We start from the raw sequence: 18985 nt of genomic DNA, 5'->3' as shown, positions 1-18985 counted from the left end.
TTTGTTTCAGCTTTGCCCGAAGTTTTTACATACAAATTCTACTAGTCACACTTGGCCATTCAGTGCAGTTGCTGAATTAATAGGTATGTAAAATTGACATTTCATGTATAATCTGTTGCTTGTAAGTGAAGTTTTAAAAAACTTTTCATTGCAAAATAATATGCAAATGTGCTGTTTAATAAAACAGATGGATCTTGAATGATAACCATTGGTAAAGGTTATCTAGTATAACAGCTATTCAGATCAATGTCAAATTAATTGTTCCTCAACTTTCCCTGTATTAGTATTAAAATATTTTGCCAAATTCATAAAACATGTTGAAAGTAGTGTAATTATGATTATAAAAGAAATTGATCTATTGCAAAAATGGGAATTGTGGTTTTTAATCGTTGGAAATATGTGTAACAAAGGATTTTTCTGATGTTAGCAAGTAGGGGGATTAATGTTACGTTTGATTTGTGATAATAAGTTATTGTTTCCTCCAATAGAATGATTGGGTATAGAATTGTATTTTAATAGTGTTTTAATGAGCAGGAGAAAAGAGGCATGACTGGGATCACATTTGCATGATGGGTCATGATTTTTTCCTCTGGAAGATTCATGCAGGAGAGTGTTTTTCCTGAAGTGGCTGATTAAAAAGATTATTTTATTTTAATTGTAGGCTCCCTTATGGAAGGATAGTTTGAGAACCATTATTTGTGTTTAGTCCTAAAGATTTCAAAATACCTCAGAAAGTAATTTTAGTCAGGGATATTCCGGTGGAACTTAGTTTGAAAGCTGATGTTATTACTGCTTCTGTTGACATTTTTTTCACCTTTCTTTCCTTTTCTTTCCTTCTTTCTTTCTTTCTTTCTTTCTTTCTTTCTTTCTTTCTTTCTTTCTTTCTTTCTTTCATATTCCTTCCTCCTTCCCTATTCTGAGACAAACAAGAGTGTTTGCTAAACAAGAGTGTTAAGTGAGGATCTGTACAGAGATCATAGAAATATAAAAGCCACCAGAAACTTTGGTTAGAATGAGAGGGCCACAATTTGAACAACGGTGTAAAAGGTAAACCTTCATCTGTGTGTCCAGTTTACCAGAAAACATCACTGCTTTCTAATTTATTCAATAACTCGTGGCATTCCCTCTGCCTCAACGTGTAGTGCTACTCAGCTCTCAGTTTCTCACTCGATAGCCGGGCTGGTTCTTCGGACAGAAGAAGACCTCCCTGTCTTGATCATCGATTTGGCGCGGTGATTCTTCTCGTTTGTACTTTTTCAGTACAGTTGGTACCAATCTTTGTTCTCTGTGTAACAAATGGAGGGCTTTGGAGAGAGTTAACTCTGTATTGATTGGTGAATGAATCACGTACAGCAAGGTACGGTTTAGGGTCGTGTTTTCAAGTCTTAGGAGTTCCCTAAGCATTGCGGTTTTTAAAATTTTTGAAAAATAGATTGCCTGTTAAAGGCTTTTACTGAACTGATTGTTCTTTCAAAATGCAAAGTTAGAGTTTCTCAAAACTTTTGTTTCTCAGATAATGCTTACGATCCCGATGTGAACGCTAAACAGATATGGATTGACAAAACGGTGATAAATGACCATATATGCTTGACATTCACTGATAATGGGAATGGTATGACTTCAGATAAATTACACAAAATGCTAAGGTATGTCAGAGTGTCACATTTCTTGAAAACCTTGCTTTTATCCAGGGGTTTCCGGTGTCATACTTAATCGCCTGTAGTTTTTGGTTTTTAAACACATGTGGTACCCACAGTGCCCTGTGTGCTCTCAAGTCTTCCCATCATCTTCTGCTGATTATTAGACAAGCCCTACCATCCTCCCCCTCCCCCACCACGTCTGACTTACCTAAAATTCCACCGTTCCTTTAGAGTGGTAACACTGATGGCAGTTATTTACAGTCTAGCGTTAATTAGTTTTAGCCAGTATTGCCAATAAAATGCCACTTTTGGTGGGGAGTAATTTTAAAGGGATTCGGAGTGTAAGGAAGCAAGATAAAATAGTCACAAAGCCTTGGGCTCTAGGGTCGTAGAATAGGATGTCAGTATGCAGCCATATGTGCCTCAAAGGGAAACTGAGGTACGTAGTCCAGGTATACAGAGTAGAGAAATGTGGCAGCCAAGCCCTTTCCGCTGTCTCTCAAATACATGTTGCGTTGCCAGAAACTCCACTTGGCGCCGTTAGTAATCATACCGCAGTGGGCTTGCTCAGATTCAGAAAATCGTTCACATTTAGACATATCTAAAATACCGTGGGGTGAAATCTCAAGGGTCCCACGAGCCCACCTGAGAACTCAGCCGTTGGGACAGGGTGTGCCAGGCAAGGAGCTCCTCCTGGTTCAGCGTGTGTCACCCTTATGCCCTGCAGCATGGGTTTAGTTTTCTTCTTTTCAAAGATGGGGAAACACCTCAAAATGCAACTAGAAAGGCTGAGTCTAACATTTACACCCAGGTTTTTTACTTGATGTTACAGGTTTTGAATTAAGAAAATGAAGATTATACGTACTTATTTTAAAAATCCTTTTCGTTTTCTTTTCAGCTTTGGCTTCAGTGACAAAGTCACCATGAATGGTCACGTCCCAGTTGGCTTGTATGGGAATGGCTTCAAGTCAGGTTCTATGCGTTTGGGTAAAGATGCAATTGTATTTACCAAAAACGGAGAAAGCATGAGTGTGGGCTTCTTGTCTCAGACCTACTTGGAAGTCATAAAAGCAGAACATGTTGTTGTCCCAATTGTGGCATTCAACAAACACCATATCCTTTTGATTTTGAAATAGAAACTGTGGAGAAACTCTGAAGAAATATTGTGAACCATTCCCTCCTTTTGCCCTCCTCTCGATTCTCATTTTTCAACCACAGTGTGCATTGTAGCTCTTGTTCCAGTCCGTTGCCTCTTAACATCTGAGGCAGCCCTTTGTCCCTTTCTCTCTTCCTTTGGAATTGTGCCTTAGAAACCCCTAACGCAAGGTGGCTGTGTTCTGCGTGCAGCTTCCTGTAGCTCTCCTCTGTATTTCAGTTGTATCGTGTCTAATAAGATGTGTGGTCTGCCTTGGAATTTCCCCTAATGACCGTGAGAAGCAAGATATCTTTAGGAAAATGTCCTCTGTGTCTTTATAAAACACATTCAGATATTAGGAACTATGAAATTAGGAATCATAATAAACTTGCTTCTACTTCATCTTTCTTGGTGTTCATCTGAAATCAGACTGTCGTTTCAAAACTTAGATATTAATTTAGGAAATAGTTTTTTGTTGTTGTTGTTACCGAAATTTGAGTTCGCATACTTCAATTGTGAAAAATATGTTGTTGTTCTAAGTCTTTAACTTAGGATATACGACAGATGATAAATTTAGCAGAATCCAAAGCAAGCCTTGCAGCAATTCTGGAACATTCTCTGTTTTCTACGGAACAGAAATTACTGGCAGAACTTGATGCTATTATGGGTAAGAAGGGGACAAGGATCATCATTTGGAACCTTAGAAGGTAAATATCGACCTGAACCAGTGATTATGTGTGTGGGAGGTGGACTGTTTGTGTAAAAATAGTTGTGTTCTATTGATCCGTGGTCATACAGAATAGAAATACTTGGGAAGGTACTCATTTTTTGGCATAGGTCATGATTTGTCTTTTCCATGGGTGTTTTATTGAGGCCACTTTGGCTTCAACTCGAGGTAATTTCATATTATTAAAACTAAATTTCCTAGCCCTGCATATTCAGTATCCAGAGAGGCCAATTCTCACTTTGTTATTCTGTCCCTCTCCTCAAAAAGAAACAAGCAAAAGAAATGGGAAGATAATATCTCACCTGACGAGCCCCGACCTGTGTAAGTGAGGTAGCGAAGTCTTTGTCTGTGACTTAAAGCTAAGCATGACTTAACATCTGGTGACAAAAGTAACGTGGATGAGGCCTCTGGATTGTTAAGGTTTTGTATCTTTGTGAGGATAAAATCATTTGCAAATAAGATTTTTTAAAACCTTGGATGAATGTGTTAATGTTGATACCTAGACACATAGAATGATATGAATAAAGCACAAATTGAGTGGTAAGCCTAAAATACTTTCACTTTAAATCTTTCCTGATCTCCCGTATTCCCCTTCTTCTTGCTTTTTCTTTCATGCCCCTCCCATCCTCACTCCCCTCTTTTTTTTTTATTTACACTTTTTATTTTGAGATACTTGCACATTCCTGTGCATAAATAATGGACCTCGTGTACCCTTCATCCAGTTTCCCCCAGTGGCAGCATCTTGCAAAACTGTAGTGCAGTAGTGTTGATAATGACATTGGTAGAGTCAAGATATGGGACATTTTCATCACCACAGTGATCTCTCATGTTGGCCTTTTGTATCCACACCCACTCCCTCCTTCATCCCTGACAACCTCTAACACGTCTTCCATTTCTGTAACTTTGTCATTTTGAGAATGTCATATGAATAGAATCCTACAGTGTGAAACCTTTTGGGATTGGCTTTTTTCACTCATCATATTTCTCTGGAGATGCATCTGGGTTCTTGTGTGTGTCAGTAATTTGCTCCCTTTTCCTTGCTGAGTAGTGTTGTACTGTATACGTGGAGCACTGTGTTTAACCATTCACTAGTTAGAGCACATCTGGGTTTTTACCATTTTGGGTTATTACAAATACAGCTGTAAACATTTATGCACAGGTTTTCATGGAATGTAATCTTCCTTTTTCCAAGGTAAATGCTCAGGAGTGTAATTGCTGGCTCATATGGTAGTTGCCTGTTTAGTTTTTTAAGAAACTGCCAGAATGTTTCTGGAGTGGCTCTACCATTTGACACTCCCACCAGCGGTGTGAGGGTGAATACAGTTTTTCTGCATCTTTCTAGATTCCTGTTCTTTCATTTTTCCCTTGCTTTTGTCTCCCTCCCCCAACCAGGACATCTGCCGTGGGTAGGTGTTTTGTTTTGTTAGCAGTGTATTTGCTTATCTTGCCGTGAAGGTAAAATTGACCTCCTTCAAAAAATTGTTTTTATAGCTACAAAAGCGCAACAGAGTTTGATTTTGATAAGGATAAATATGACATCAGAATTCCTGAAGATTTGGATGAGACAACAGGGAAGAAGGGGTACAAGAAACAAGAAAGGATGGACCAAATTGCCCCTGAGAGTGACTATTCCCTGAGGGTATGTATTCAACTCTTTCTGGACATGGGAGAATCAGCAAATGATGGAAATTACATTTTCTGCTTATGTTATAAATGCTGTCAGTGAAAGTACCTCAGAACCAATTTATTTAACTTTTCATGAGCGCATTGGTGGTTGTATTTGGCTCAGAAAATGGTTTTTTAATTGCAAAGTCATCAGGTCTAATAGCACTTGTAGTTCTTTCACTGTGTGGTTACATTATTTGAATTAGGAATCCTAGAATCAGTATGTCCTATGATAGCCATAGTGATTGATTCAATCAAAAATACCAATTGTTTTTTAAATTTAAAATGTCCGAGAACACACATACACACATCTTAATTTACATCCCAAAGCAGTAAATTATTTATAGACTACAGATCCTATGTATTAATACGGTTTTGTGATAAATGCCTTTGACATTAGACCTGGAAATGAATATGTTTTTAAGATTGAAGAAATTAATAATCAAACAACAGTAGGATATAAAAAGAATTTTTTTTTTATTCACTGTGATAAGACATATAATACTGACTTTTCCCTTTACCTTTTGTGCTGAGATTATTCCATAACCCCAAGCTGAGGATACATTTGACATTTACAGGTTTACCATGTAACTTTTGGAGATCTTAACAGTTACAATGTAAGATATTTAAGTATTCCTTGATATATACCCCAAAACATTATTGAAGTATGAAAATCTTGCTCACTTATGAAACAGGTCCAGAGGCAGTCAGAATAGATGGTGTGGCTCAGGTCATGATCTCAGGGTCATGGGATCTAAGCCCATGTGTTGGGATCTAAGCTCTGTGTTGGCGCAGAGCCTGCTTGGGATTCTCTTTCTTCCTCTCCCTCTCCCTTTCTTTCTCCCTCTCCCTTTCTTCCCTCTCCCACTTGCGAGTTCTCTCTCTCTTAAAAAAAAAAAAATTGAAAATGGGTGCCTGGCTGGTTCAGTTGGAAGAGCATGCAACTCTTGATCTCAAGGGTCGTGAGTTCAAGCCCCACATTGGGTATAGAGATTAGATAGATAGATAGATAGACAAACTAACTTAAAAAAAAAAAATTGAAAACACTTTTAGATTCCTGCTGATTGTTACAACTCAATTTTGAAAAAAATTGAAAAAACTAAGCTTATTTACTCAGCATAAGTGTTGGTATATTATTTATGATATTTTCCTTTTGAAGTATGTAATAGACCCTTTTGTCTGTATTAGATTTTTTGTCATTTTTGCCTAAATAAATTTATTGCTACTTTTAAAATATAATAGCAGTCAGGGCACCTGGGTGTCTCAGTTGGTTGAGTGTCCGACTTCCACTCAGGTCATGATCTCACACTTCGTGGGTTTGAGCCCTGTGTTGGGCTCTGTGCTGACACCTCAGAGCCTGGAGCCTGCTTAGGGTTCTGTGTCTCCCTTTCTCTGCCTCTCTCTTGCTTGTGCGCTCACTCGCTCTCTGTCTCTCTCTCAAAAATAAATAAACATTAAGAAAGAAAATTTAAAAAATAGTAAATAAAATATAATAGCAATAGGGGTGCCTTGGTAGCTCAGTCAGTTAAGCAACTGACTTTGGCTCAGGTCATGGTCTCACGGTTGGTGGGTTTGAGTCCCATGTTGGGCTCGGTGCTGACAGCTCAGCCTACTTTGGATTCTGTGTCTCCCTTTCTCTGCCCTGCGCTTGTTCGCTTTCTTTCTTTCTCAAAAATAAACATTAACAAAAATTAAAATGTATAGCAATATATATATTTGACAGAAGAGTCAGAAAATATAGTCCCTTTTTTTGTACATTTGTGCATTAAAAAAAAATTAAAATGAGATCATACCACATGCGCCGTTTTGTAACTTTTTGAAAAGTTTATTTGCAATTTAATATGGCATTTGTATAGGTCAATAGATTGTTTTCTGCAAACCATTTCTCTGGCTTTAGTATATTGAGTTTCATTTTTAAAGAAGAGCAATCAAATGTTAACCAATAACAGCTTTATAGTCTGTATTGTTGAAGAGTTCATGGGTCTTTTATCAAAGCGAGGTCATAGTTTTCTTCCTAAATACATATATCAGTAAAGTTGAACACATTTGTGGGTAATTATTTGGAAAAGACAGATATTATTGTGTGTCTTTTCAGGCTTACTGCAGTATATTGTATCTAAAGCCAAGAATGCAGATAATATTACGTGGACAGAAGGTGAAGACACAGCTGGTTTCAAAGAGTCTTGCCTACATTGAACGTGATGTTTATCGACCCAAGTTTTTAGTATCCTTTATCTTCCTTTTTATGACGCCATATAAAGACACATTAATAAAGTGTATTCCTCTTCCCCCTTTCTCCTTTTATTCTGGTTATGGAGTCCTCTCCAACTTTGCCCTTTTTTATGCACTTTGGGATTCATTAAAAAATGACTTAGAAAGGATGATTTGAAGGAAGTGAGGTGGCATGTTCAGAATTTTCCTTAACATTTAAGACTAAAACAGTGAGAATTACATTTGGATTCAACTGCAGAAATAAAGACCATTATGGGATAATGATGTATCACAGAAATAGACTCATCAAAGCTTATGAAAAAGTTGGATGTCAGTTAAGGGTAAGCTGTAGATCTGAAAATATCTTTTATAAAGTTAAAATACCATGTTACTGGGTCAAATGTGAAATAACATGCTTTGTGTAATAACTTTTAAGTGTCAATGTGTTTAATGATGTTGGTGTGGCACTTGAACTTAAAATACTTTTGTATTTCCCATTTGGTCCAAATAATCTTACGAGGGGGACAGAATATTTTATCTCTGTTTTACAGTTGAGAAAATTGGGGCCAATAAGTTAGGTAACTTGCCCAGACCTAAAACGAGTATGGATCTTGGGCCCGGATGCAGATCTTTTGACTGCATCTGGATATGGATCCGTGATTATTCCTGGGATGAAATTGGTTTTATTTAGTCCTGACTCAATAGCCAGAAAAACAGGATCATATAGGTGAGTACTTCTCTGGAGTTAATTCCCAAAGATATTAGGCCTTCCTCCTAAACCGCTTCTGTTGTAGAATTCAATTTAGGTTGAAGAACATTACCCACACTATGCTTGTTTGTTCATCCTTAAACATGTTTTCACAGAAAGGTTTTTTGGGGGTGTATGTGTTAAGAACTGAGTGCTAAGTTCTGAAAATCAAGTTTGTTAAAGGTTTTATGTCTAGGCATATTTTGTTTTCCAGTTCCATGGTTTTCATTTTCTGTTCATCTTATTTCATTCTAAATTCTTTGTAGAATGATGTGAGCTCTACACAGTATAATAGTGTGGGTTTATCTTCAGTATTATGTAGTAAGGGTTGTAACTGTGTTACATGTTTTACGTCGACACAAGTCCCGAATATAGCATTTTTGCAAAAGTAAATAAACTTTGTTGGGCTCTTCTTGGTAACCACTAATTTCAGTCAAAAAATAAATGTAGAGGGGTGCCTGGGTGGCTCAGTCAGTTAAGCATCCAACTCTTGGTTTTGGCTCAGGTCATGATCTCATGGTTCATGGGATTGAGCCCTTTGTTGGGCTCTGTGTTGGAGCCTGCTTGGAATTCTCTCTCTCTCTCCCCTCCTCCCTCTCTCTGCCCCTCCCCCAGCTCATGCTGTCTCATTCTCAAAGAAATAAAACATTAAAAAATAAATAAATACAGAAATATGGCAACCATGATATGCAGTATCAATCACATTTAAAAAACGAATTTTCATTTATAATCCAACTAGTGATTTTCAACAGAAGTATTCTATAATTAAAGTCACTAAATTTCACTGGTAATTGGAAATTCATTTTTGGTAATAAGCCTTATTTCTCAGGTGCTTTGGTTTTCAAAAGAAACCGTGTATCTGTGACAGAATATTAATTATTTTTTTCTTTTATCATTGATGAAATGACCAAAGTAAGGTACACAGCCCATTTTTCCAACCCAATTATGTTTGCATTGTGTATAATTTCTGGTTAAGCTTGACCTGGTAAAAAATAGGCTTTTACAGCCAACTTTTATTTTTCTCTACCAGGTGATGGATTTGCCTTATAGTATTTGCATTCTTTGAACTCAATAAACAGTTTTTAAATAGGTGTCAGATATTTGATAGGATTTGCCATGCTAAATGATCAGAATAAAAAGATGATAAGGTACAGAGCATGCTCTCAGAGCTCTTTCTGGTGAGGGGACTGTAGTACAAGTCGGAAGCATCAGAAGAAGCTTTTTGGAGAGCATGGTGATGGAGTCTTAGTTGATGTTATTGTGTTGAAAGTCTGGCAAGGGTTTCCCAGGCAGAGAAAAATATCTGCCCAGGAAGGGAAAGAGGCTTCTGAGAACATGACCTCATTAAGGGAGTAGTTTGCTCTGCCTGGGGGCAGATGTTAAGTCGGAGAGTAATGGGAGAGAGGCAAGAAGATGAGGCTCGAAAGGAGGCAAACAGGACCCACACATTGAAGGCTATTGTGGTTTACTGATCGAATGAGACAAACCACTGATGGTTTTGGTAGAGTGGGATTATGGTTAGTTTTGCATGGTTTCTTCTATAGTTGCTCTGTTTATGAACATTTTCGCTACGTAAGTTATATATTCTTCCACTTTTTCCTTTTGTAGACTCTGCTACAATTGTGAGTAAAATACACTTGCTCATCACACATAGGTAATCAGAATATGTGACTCATATACTTTGAGTTCAATATTTTTGCTAGCAGCATTTTTAAAATAACTTGACTTCAACTGACCTAGGTTTTTATTCCATCACCATTAACAACTAGATGTGTAACTTTGGATAAATGATTTTAATTTTTATCTAGCAAACTTTTGGCTTTTTTTTTTTTTTTTTTTTTTTTTTTTGCTAGTCTTTGTGGATATAGAAAGGAGTTAGTTGTGGTTTCTGCTATGTAAGAAATACATTCCAGTAGAGGTGGTCTGTTTCTCTTGGATAAAATTGTGGGTAATACTTGTCTAAATGGATATTTGACAACAGTGAAAGTGTTTTGGAGGAAGGCTCTAATATATTTGGGAATTAACTTCTAGAAAAGTAAAATTATCTACGAGACACTACTTTTCAATTGAAATTTTCTAAGAATCATGACATAAAATGTAGAAAAATGTTTCGTACAAATTGTAAATCCTTGTGGAAGGGTAATCATGTTGAGTATCATGTCTTATGCTTAAAACACTGATTTTATTTTCTCTTTCAGGCAAACAACATGGGTGTTGGAGTGGTGGGAATTATAGAGTGTAATTTCCTAAAGCCAACTCATAATAAACAAGATTTTGACTATACTAATGAGTACAGGTATGTTACCTATTTAAGTTACTGGTTTTTTACAGTTTTAGAAATACTTTCATAACTTTTCCTTAGCTGAAATTTTTTTTTTTCTGTCTTGTGGGTGTTTTTATAGCATAGAACTTTAAGAAAATTGGTAGGTGAGAGGCATGGGTAGAAAACACATTTAACCATCTTCTCCCATCCTAGGAATTGTATTCTACTCCATCACAAGTAGGAATACATTCTCTCCTATCTTTATTGATGAAGTATTTCTGAGCTTTGTGGAAAACATAGAGGGTGTGCTTGCTTTCTTGGTGTCAGCATTTATTATGTAATGTCCTGACACTTTGTGCTTATTAGTTGGGAACTTTAAGGTAATTTTGTCCTATGAGCCTTAGACAGAAATACTCTTATCTTTTAAGAGTGGTTAGAAGCCGTAGGATGAATATGACCATCAATGTGACTTATAACTTTAGGAAGCACAGTTTTCCTATTGAGCATATATAACGGAATAGAATGTAAACATAGGAACATTTGTGATAAAGATAATGCAACAGGCCCTTTATTCAAATAAATACAACAGAAATAAAACAAAACAGAAAGTGGAAGGAAGAAAATAATAAAGGTGAGAGCAAAATCAGTGAATTAGGAAACACACATATAGAAAATCAGTACACATTCAGAGTTCACTCCTGAGGCAGATCCTACTCCTGTTTTTTTTTAATGAGGATAATTTAATCTAAGGATTATTAACTAAGATAGTAGAGGGTGATTACCAGAAGGGGTAAAAGAGGACAACAGGTATCCAGAACTAGCAGATATGAAAGACGATTACCTCGTGGTTAGAAAAGAATAGACAATAAAGGAACTAGGACAGGAACCACCACCCCCCCCCCCGCCCCCAACAGAGGTTCAGACAAACACAGGAACAAGCTACCTGCCATGGTAAGAAACTTGATAGAAGGCCTGGCCAGCGCTGGTCTGTAGATGTGGTCCACTGTTGCCAGAGGGTGTGAGTGTGCTGGAGCTGTTCTGTAGAGGAGACCTGTCTTTGCCCAAGGATGTGGGCACACTGGAACTGGTCTTTGTTGCTGGAGGTCGTGGGCTGCTGGGGGCAGAGCATAGCTAGAGAACACAGCTTAGAGCCCCTCTGGGGGGCCACTGGACTCTAGTCAAACAATAACACCGCATACCAGAACATGAAGGACATGTGTCCTGCTATCATCATCTAGCAAGTTCGTTGCCCTGTTAATCCAGTTTAACATTTTTCAGGCTGCCGAAGGATAAATACTTACACCATCAAGTTTTAGAATCAGAAATCTGAGCAAAGAAGACTGGATTTGAAGCTGAGAGACAAGTTCATAACAGAAAAAATCAAAAAGCTCAAAGTTTGTTCTTTGATAAGAGTAGTAAAATCTATAAGCATCTGGCAATAAAAGGGAAAAAAAGAGAAAATAGCAATCATCACTATCAGAAATGAAAAGGAGGACATGACTACAGATCTATGGACACAAAAACATCAGAAGAATAATATGAACAATTACTCGCCATCTTAGATGAATCGGGTACATTCCTTTGAAATTGAATCAATTTTTAGAAAACTTACAACATACTATGAGGGCACATAACTTTGTTAGTCAACTCATGAATATATTACAAGAAGGGAAATTTATGTTGATTCCTCTCATTATCAAGATATAAAAATCTTAATTAAAATAATAGCAAATACCATCCAGTGATATATATAAAAAGAAAAATTAATACATTAAAACCAGTTGGAGTGTATTCCAAGATGACATGGGTAGTTTTAATATTCCAAAGTCAATGCAGTTCACATTGATGTGAGAAAAGAAAACTCTCAGAGGTTATTTTCATAGCTAAGAAAAAGTACTTGATAAATCACAACACAAATTTGTAATTTAGAAAAAAAAAGGGACACTTAAAAAACGATTAATGGAAGGGCATAGTAGCAATTAGGAGCATGTACACAGAACACCAAGCATCATTCCTACTGGTGAATTATTGATAGCTTTACCCTTAAGGGTGAAGATGAGACAAGGATATCTGCTATCCACCATTCTTGAATAATAAGGGAAGAAAAAGAAGTGAAAGTTACAAGGGTTGGAAAGGAAGAAATAAAACTTTCCTGTACAAGACAGTATTAAGTATATAGAAAGTCCAAAATAATCCACAAATTTAGAATTAATAAAGTAACAAGTTAAGTACTATGTAGTCTAGGGTTGCTGGATAAGAAGTATTCAGAAATGAGTGTATTTGTTTACCAATGACTAAAAACCAGAACATGAAATTTTTAAGAAGTCCTACTAAGTATCAAAAAAATCAAGTACTTGATTTTGGGATAAATAAAATATGCAATATACACATTGAAAACTATGAAATATTGTGGAGTAAAATTAAAGCCCTCAAAGAGTAGATATACCAAGTTTAAGAGTTGGAAGGCTGAATATTATAAAATGTCAGTTTTTCTCCAAAATAAATATAATTCCGGTTTTTAAAAAAAATCCCTGCCAGTATGTGTTGCTGTTGATATTAATAGGCTTATTCTAAACTTTATGTGGAAAGTCAGAAGAGTCAAGATACTTAATCATTAAAGAACGACAAAGCAAGAAAACTTAATACTATCAAATACCAACACTTACAAAGCTGCCATTCACCAAGTGTGGTATTAATGAAAGGATAAACAGTCTAGTGAAATGGAGAAGCCCAAAATAACCCCCCACTTTTTATACATTCGATGACCTGATTTATGACAAAGATTACATCATAGTGTAGTGGGAAAATGATCATCTTTCCAAAAATGCTGGGTCAATTGGCAGTTTGTATGGATAATATAGCTCCTGCCTCAGATGTAGCAATAAATTGATACCAGATGGACTTTAGACCTAAATGAGAAAGACAGAAACAGAAAATGGAAACAAGAAAATTTTCAGAACCAGTAGTAAGTGGGTTTTTAAAACAAGATGCAAAAAGTATTGATCATAATGGGCAGAAATGGAAAAGTTATTTAAAATGAGTAAGAGCATGTAGGGCAGTTGGCACTCTCGTCATTGCTAGTGGGTATGAGAATTGATCAGTTTTGGAAACTGTTAGATTATCAAGTAGAGCCAAACATCAATGCACACCCCTGTGACCCCGCAGCTCCACTCCTCGGTGTATTCTCAGCAGAAATGGGTGCAGTCTTCTGGACTAAGGAATAGAGGTGATGAGAAAAAGGGACGAAGAGGGATTGAAAACATGAGATGCAGGGAGGGGATATATCTGGGAGAGAAGATTCATTTTCATTTGAATGCTTATGTGTTAGGTGATCATGGAGGAAAATTTAGTGAGAGATAATGGTTGGGTATAGAAATATCTGATTCAGCCTGCCAGTGTAGAATATGAAATTTCAAATATCAAGTTTGAAAGCTTTATTTTAAATTTAGAATGTTACACTGACTGTACCTTGTGAGTGAGTAGGTGCTGAACTCAGGTGATTGCTTAAGGATGGCCTTAGCGTTCTTTATCTCAGTAGATCCCATTGATTTGCTTTTTATTAACGTCTTACTGGGGAAGAACGGACAGTCTTAATTGTGGGACAGAAGCTATTTTGAAGTATACTTGCTGGTAACGATTGCCTACATTTATTCTGACTTGAAGCTTGTATTGGTTGGGGTTGGAATTCAGAGCCTGCGATTCTCCCACTAAGTGGTCTGCAGCAGATTTTCCCAACAGAGGACACAAAATATTACTAATTTGTGTCTTCAAAGATGGTCCTGGCTCTGGCTCTGCTCTAGGAACTTTTTTTTTTTTTTAATGTTTGTTTATTTTTGAGAGAGAGAGTGTGAGCGGGAGAGGGGCCGAGAGAGGGAGACACAGAATTTAAAGCAGGCTCTGGGCTCTGAGCTGTCAGCACAGAGCCAGATGTGGGGCTCAAAATCACGAACCGCGGGATCATGACCTGAGCCGAAGTCGGACGCTTAATCGACTGAGCCACCCAGGCGTCCCTCTAGGAACTTCTTTTTTTAAATTTTTTTTTTTCAACGTTTTTTATTTATTTTTGGGACAGAGACAGAGCATGAACGGGGGAGGGGCAGAGAGAGAGGGAGACACAGAATCGGAAACAGGCTCCAGGCTCCGAGGGAACTTATTAATGTCCTTAAAGAAAATTGCCACAAGAGCCTTCTTTATTCACTGTACCTTTGGGAGTCATCATCCCTTCTCCCCCATAATGTCCACACAATCATTACTGGGTTGTTTGTGCTTTCTCTGTATTTGACAAAGATGTAATCTTTATCTTTTTTTTGTTTTCTTAAATTGATTTTATGATTTTCTTTCTTAAGGCTGACAATAGCAGCACTAGGAGAAAAGCTGAATGATTACTGGAATGAAATGAAAGTCAAGAAAAATTCAGAATATCCTCTAAATTTGCCAGTTGAAGATATTCAGTACGTACATGAAAAAATGTCAACCATTCTAATATCAAGATGTGATATGGGGAGGGTGTAGTGATTGTACAGTGTTCACAAACTTTTGACTAACCCATAGTCAGATGTAAGTTCTACAGCTCCAGTCAGCACACCATGAAATGAACCAATGAATATATACATTTATACATCACGCAAAAGATGCATGAAATAGTGTTTACCCAAATGTTACATGCTGATACTTATTTTAAAAATGCAAGTCTTGCCCCATTATATTGATTTCATGATCCACTAATGGGTTGTACTCATTGTTTGAAAAACCTTTGTCTTGTGTAATAGGATCATGAGTCTAAAGCAGACCTGAATTTCGATTGTAATTCTGCTTAAATAATGATGCAACATTGAACATATTACTTGGCCTCTTACAAGTTTACTTTTTCACTTGTAAAATGGGAACATTTTAGTAACACTCACCTCCTAGAGTTATAAGACTTAAAAATAGGCCAGACAAGCTGGTAGCACACAGTACTAGCTCTATTTATGACTAATAGCTGTGTACTGATGGGAAGATGACCAAGATGTGTAATGAACAAAAAGATGCAATTCAGTGTATTAATTTCCCGTTTTATTTTTTTTAGTTTTTTAAGCATAGAAAATTCTGCCAGGGTTTAAAAAAACGAACAATGGTAGGTTCCTAAAATAAGAGACTTGTATTTACTTTATAAACTTCTAGATTATTTGAAGTTTATCTAACTATAAATGCATTTTTAAAAAACTAGATTTAAAAAGTGTTGGTAGAGGGGCACCTGGCTGACTCAGTCAGAAGGGTATACAACTCTTGGTCTCGGGGTTGTGAGTTCAAGCCCCACGTGGGGTGTAGAGATTACTTAAGTAAAGAATACTTAAAAATAAAAAAGTTATTGGCATTAAGGTGAAGTCTTCATTTTTTTTTTATTTAAAAAATACTATTTTTTAAATGTTTATTTATTTGAGAGAGAGTACAAGTGGGAGAGGAGCAGAAGAGACAGAGGATCCCAAGCAGGCTCCCTGCTGATAGCACAGAGTCTGAGTTGGGGCTTGAACCCATAAATCATGAGATCACGACCCGAGCCAAAATCAAGAGTCAGATGTTTAACCAGACTGAGCCACCCAGGTGCCCCAGTCTTCATAGATTAAATGAATTGTTAATAAATAATTGTTAAATGTTAAATGAATACCTACATTATTCATAGGATCATTGTAATTTTTAAATGGTAAAACTATGAAGCACTTTATAAAGTAAAAGAATATGCACGTAGATATTCAGAGATATGCTATAGTAGAGGCTAAAAATGTAATACAGTTATTAAAAATTGCTTAAGTTACAGTAATAGCTTGTCTGTTTTCTGTACTTGAGTGTTTTGTTGTGCTAATTAATATACTAGATTGGACATTGCAATTGCTAACTTAATATAAATTTCAAAACAAGGTGTTTGCAATATTTTGAGTTATTATCAGAGAACAAATTGAATAGTATGCTCTTAAGTAGGACAGTTAAGTCTCTCTCTTTTTTTAATGTTTGTTTATTTTTGAGAGAGAGAGAGAGAGCATATATGTATGTGTGTGCACGTGCACCTTGTGTGCTGGCTAGCGGAGGAGGGGCAAAGAGAGAGGGGGAAACAAAGGATCCAAAGCGATCCAAAGCAGGCTGTATGCTGACAGCAGAGAGCCTGGTGCAGGGCTCAAACTCACGAGCCATGAAGTCATGACCTGCGCCAAAGTTGAGCGCTCAACTGACTGAGCCATGCAGGTGCCCCAGTCTGTTGAAATTGACCTGTTAGCTTTAATCTTTTGAAGGTAACAAAAATTGTTGGCTTAAACATTTTAATTTGCTGTATGACAATAATTGTGTCATGGACATTTCGGGGACAAATTAAATAAGGCATTTTGCTGTGGAAATGATGAAGAAGACCTAATGAAGTATACTTAGCATCCATATTTTCATGCTAATATTATGTTTTGTTACAGGAAACGTCCTGATCAGACATGGGTTCAATGTGATTCCTGTCTAAAGTGGCGAAAATTACCAGACGGAATAGATCAACTTCCAGAAAAATGGTATTGCTCCAATAACCCTGACCCACAGTTCAGGTACCATATAGTTGGTAGTACCCTTTTTGGAAAGGCAGAAAGTACTGTTCAAGATGTATGAATAGGCGCTGGTGACGTGTTATTCCCATGTGATTTTTCTGACTAGAAATTGTGATGTTCCAGAAGAACCCGAAGATGAAGATGTGGTGCATCCTACTTATGAAAAAACCTACAAAAAGAAGTGAGTGTTGAGCTAACGTACGGTAGGGAAATAATGCGCAGGTTAGCACCAGCGATGGGTCTGCAGCATTAGTTGATGTTTCTCCAAGATCATGCTCGTACAACCCGAAGAAGACTATGACCCCCAAAAAGACTTTGTTGTGGATGCATAATATCGGGTGCTTTTTTGGTTTGTTTTTTTAACAGTATAGTGTGGGTATCCACTCTTTTTTACCTGCTGTTTATTGCTGTCCTGTCTACAAGATAGTTTGCATACAGAATAGTTTGTCTTTTTGGGGCCACACACAGATGAATCATAGAGTACTGCCCAGTATGAGTTTAAGCCTTAATAGGGAAGGTGAGGCATGTACGTATTACTGACGAGAAGTTGACAAGTATCATAAAAGGCACGATCCAGTCCTGTTGGGAAGCCCATAAGGAGAGACGACCTCTCGCTGGGGATGGGAAGGGAAACCCAGATGAGGAAAATTCAAGGAAGACATCTATATAATATGCCTTGAAGGACGGGTAGGATGAGAATGTATAGGAAACAGTGATTCGTTCGGCTTTAACTAGAGTAAATATGTGAATGGACACGATGGAAAATAGAGGTGGGAGGGAGAAGCTGGGTAATGAACGATAGCCCTGGTGAACTTCCGGCTAGTGTACCACATGCAGGGGCTGAGTTCATGCAGAACTTCCAGGTTTTGATATAGAGTGCACTGTTTTTGAGGGTAAATCCAGCAGCAGAATTGGGAGTAAAGAAACCAGTTAGAAGCCAGTTGTGGTGTTCCCACTCAAAGGTCAGAATAATGCTGGTCAGGATGGAGAACTTGAGGCAGACATCAGGGCATTACTTACTGAGATAAGAGGTGGAAAGTATTTCCTGCCTAAGGCTTACCACTGATGATAATGAAATTGAAGCAAAGTTCAGTGTACCTATTTGAGTGACTCAGTGAAATGGCAAGTATGTCAATGGGAAGCAATTGAAAAATAATAAATAAATTTACATACATTTTCATCTTTTTTTTTTTTTTTTTCCTTTTTTAAGAGACAAGGACAAATTCCGGATCCGACAACCAGAAATGATCCCTCGGGTAATGAATTAAGCCTTCCATTTTATAGCTGTGTCTTATGTTGGGTAGTGGTTAGTTTAGCAAACATTGAGTTTGAAAGCTTGCTATTAAAGCTGTTACACAACAAATTGAAGTGGTTGTGTTCATTCATTCGTTTCACATAACTCCTTTTATTACACCCCTCCTTCCTAACCCAACAACTTGATTCAAACTGTTCAGTGTTGTTATTTCGTGGGGCATCTTCTGAGGAAAGGCAAATGGTTAAGAATCTTACTGTTCCAGGGGCGCCTGGGTGGCGCAGTCGGTTAAGCGTCCGACTTCAGCCAGGTCACGATCTCGCGGTCCGTGAGTTCGAGCCCCGCGTCAGGCTCTGGGCTGATGGCTCGGAGCCTGGAGCCTGTTTCCGATTCTGTGTTTCCCTCTCTCTCTGCCCCTCCCCTGTTCATGCTCTGTCTCTCTCTGTCCCAGAAATAAATAAAAAACGTTGAAAAAAATTAAAAAAAAAAAAAAAAAAAAAGAATCTTACTGTTCCATAGGCAGTCAGGGAAACTTCCCAGGAAGCCCTGGGGAGCCATGTTCTAATACCAACCTGGAGCGCAACAGTGTTTCTTTCTCTTTGTTGACCACTCTTCCTGGCCCTTCCATCTCTTTCTCCGTGCTTAATGGTGGTTAAGGAGCGTTTTCTGAGTATGTGGGTAGGGCGCTGTGCTTCTTGTGTAAGAGGCTTTGGTCTGCTGCAGAATTGTATGTTTGCTTTTGATTGCATTGAAATATTTTCTTATGTAAAGGATGAGGGTTTGG

The 18985-nt window shown here is 37.5% G+C and overlaps 1 protein-coding gene across 2 annotated transcripts in view; it reads left to right on the top strand.

Moving 5' to 3' along the window:
* MORC3 (MORC family CW-type zinc finger 3) overlaps nt 1-18985 on the top strand; it is a 41651-nt gene that overhangs the window by 10136 nt on the left and 12530 nt on the right. Inside the window, exons 2-14 of one of the 2 annotated variants that reach the window (XM_045036634.1) lie at nt 11-83; nt 1514-1646; nt 2539-2753; nt 3335-3482; nt 3770-3823; nt 4994-5141; nt 7263-7391; nt 7600-7719; nt 10325-10422; nt 14736-14840; nt 16827-16949; nt 17056-17130; nt 18160-18205. In XM_045036634.1, coding sequence (XP_044892569.1) covers nt 11-83; nt 1514-1646; nt 2539-2753; nt 3335-3482; nt 3770-3823; nt 4994-5141; nt 7263-7391; nt 7600-7719; nt 10325-10422; nt 14736-14840; nt 16827-16949; nt 17056-17130; nt 18160-18205 — 1467 coding nt within the window. The remainder of the gene's footprint in view (nt 1-10; nt 84-1513; nt 1647-2538; nt 2754-3334; nt 3483-3769; nt 3824-4993; nt 5142-7262; nt 7392-7599; nt 7720-10324; nt 10423-14735; nt 14841-16826; nt 16950-17055; nt 17131-18159; nt 18206-18985) is intronic. The other variant, XM_023238756.2, reaches the window with a different exon arrangement.

Source organism: Felis catus, chromosome C2, assembly GCF_018350175.1.
Source record: "Felis catus isolate Fca126 chromosome C2, F.catus_Fca126_mat1.0, whole genome shotgun sequence".
In the NCBI taxonomy this organism is placed as follows: domain Eukaryota; kingdom Metazoa; phylum Chordata; class Mammalia; order Carnivora; family Felidae; genus Felis; species Felis catus.
This window is presented reverse-complemented; position numbering and strand designations above follow the sequence as displayed.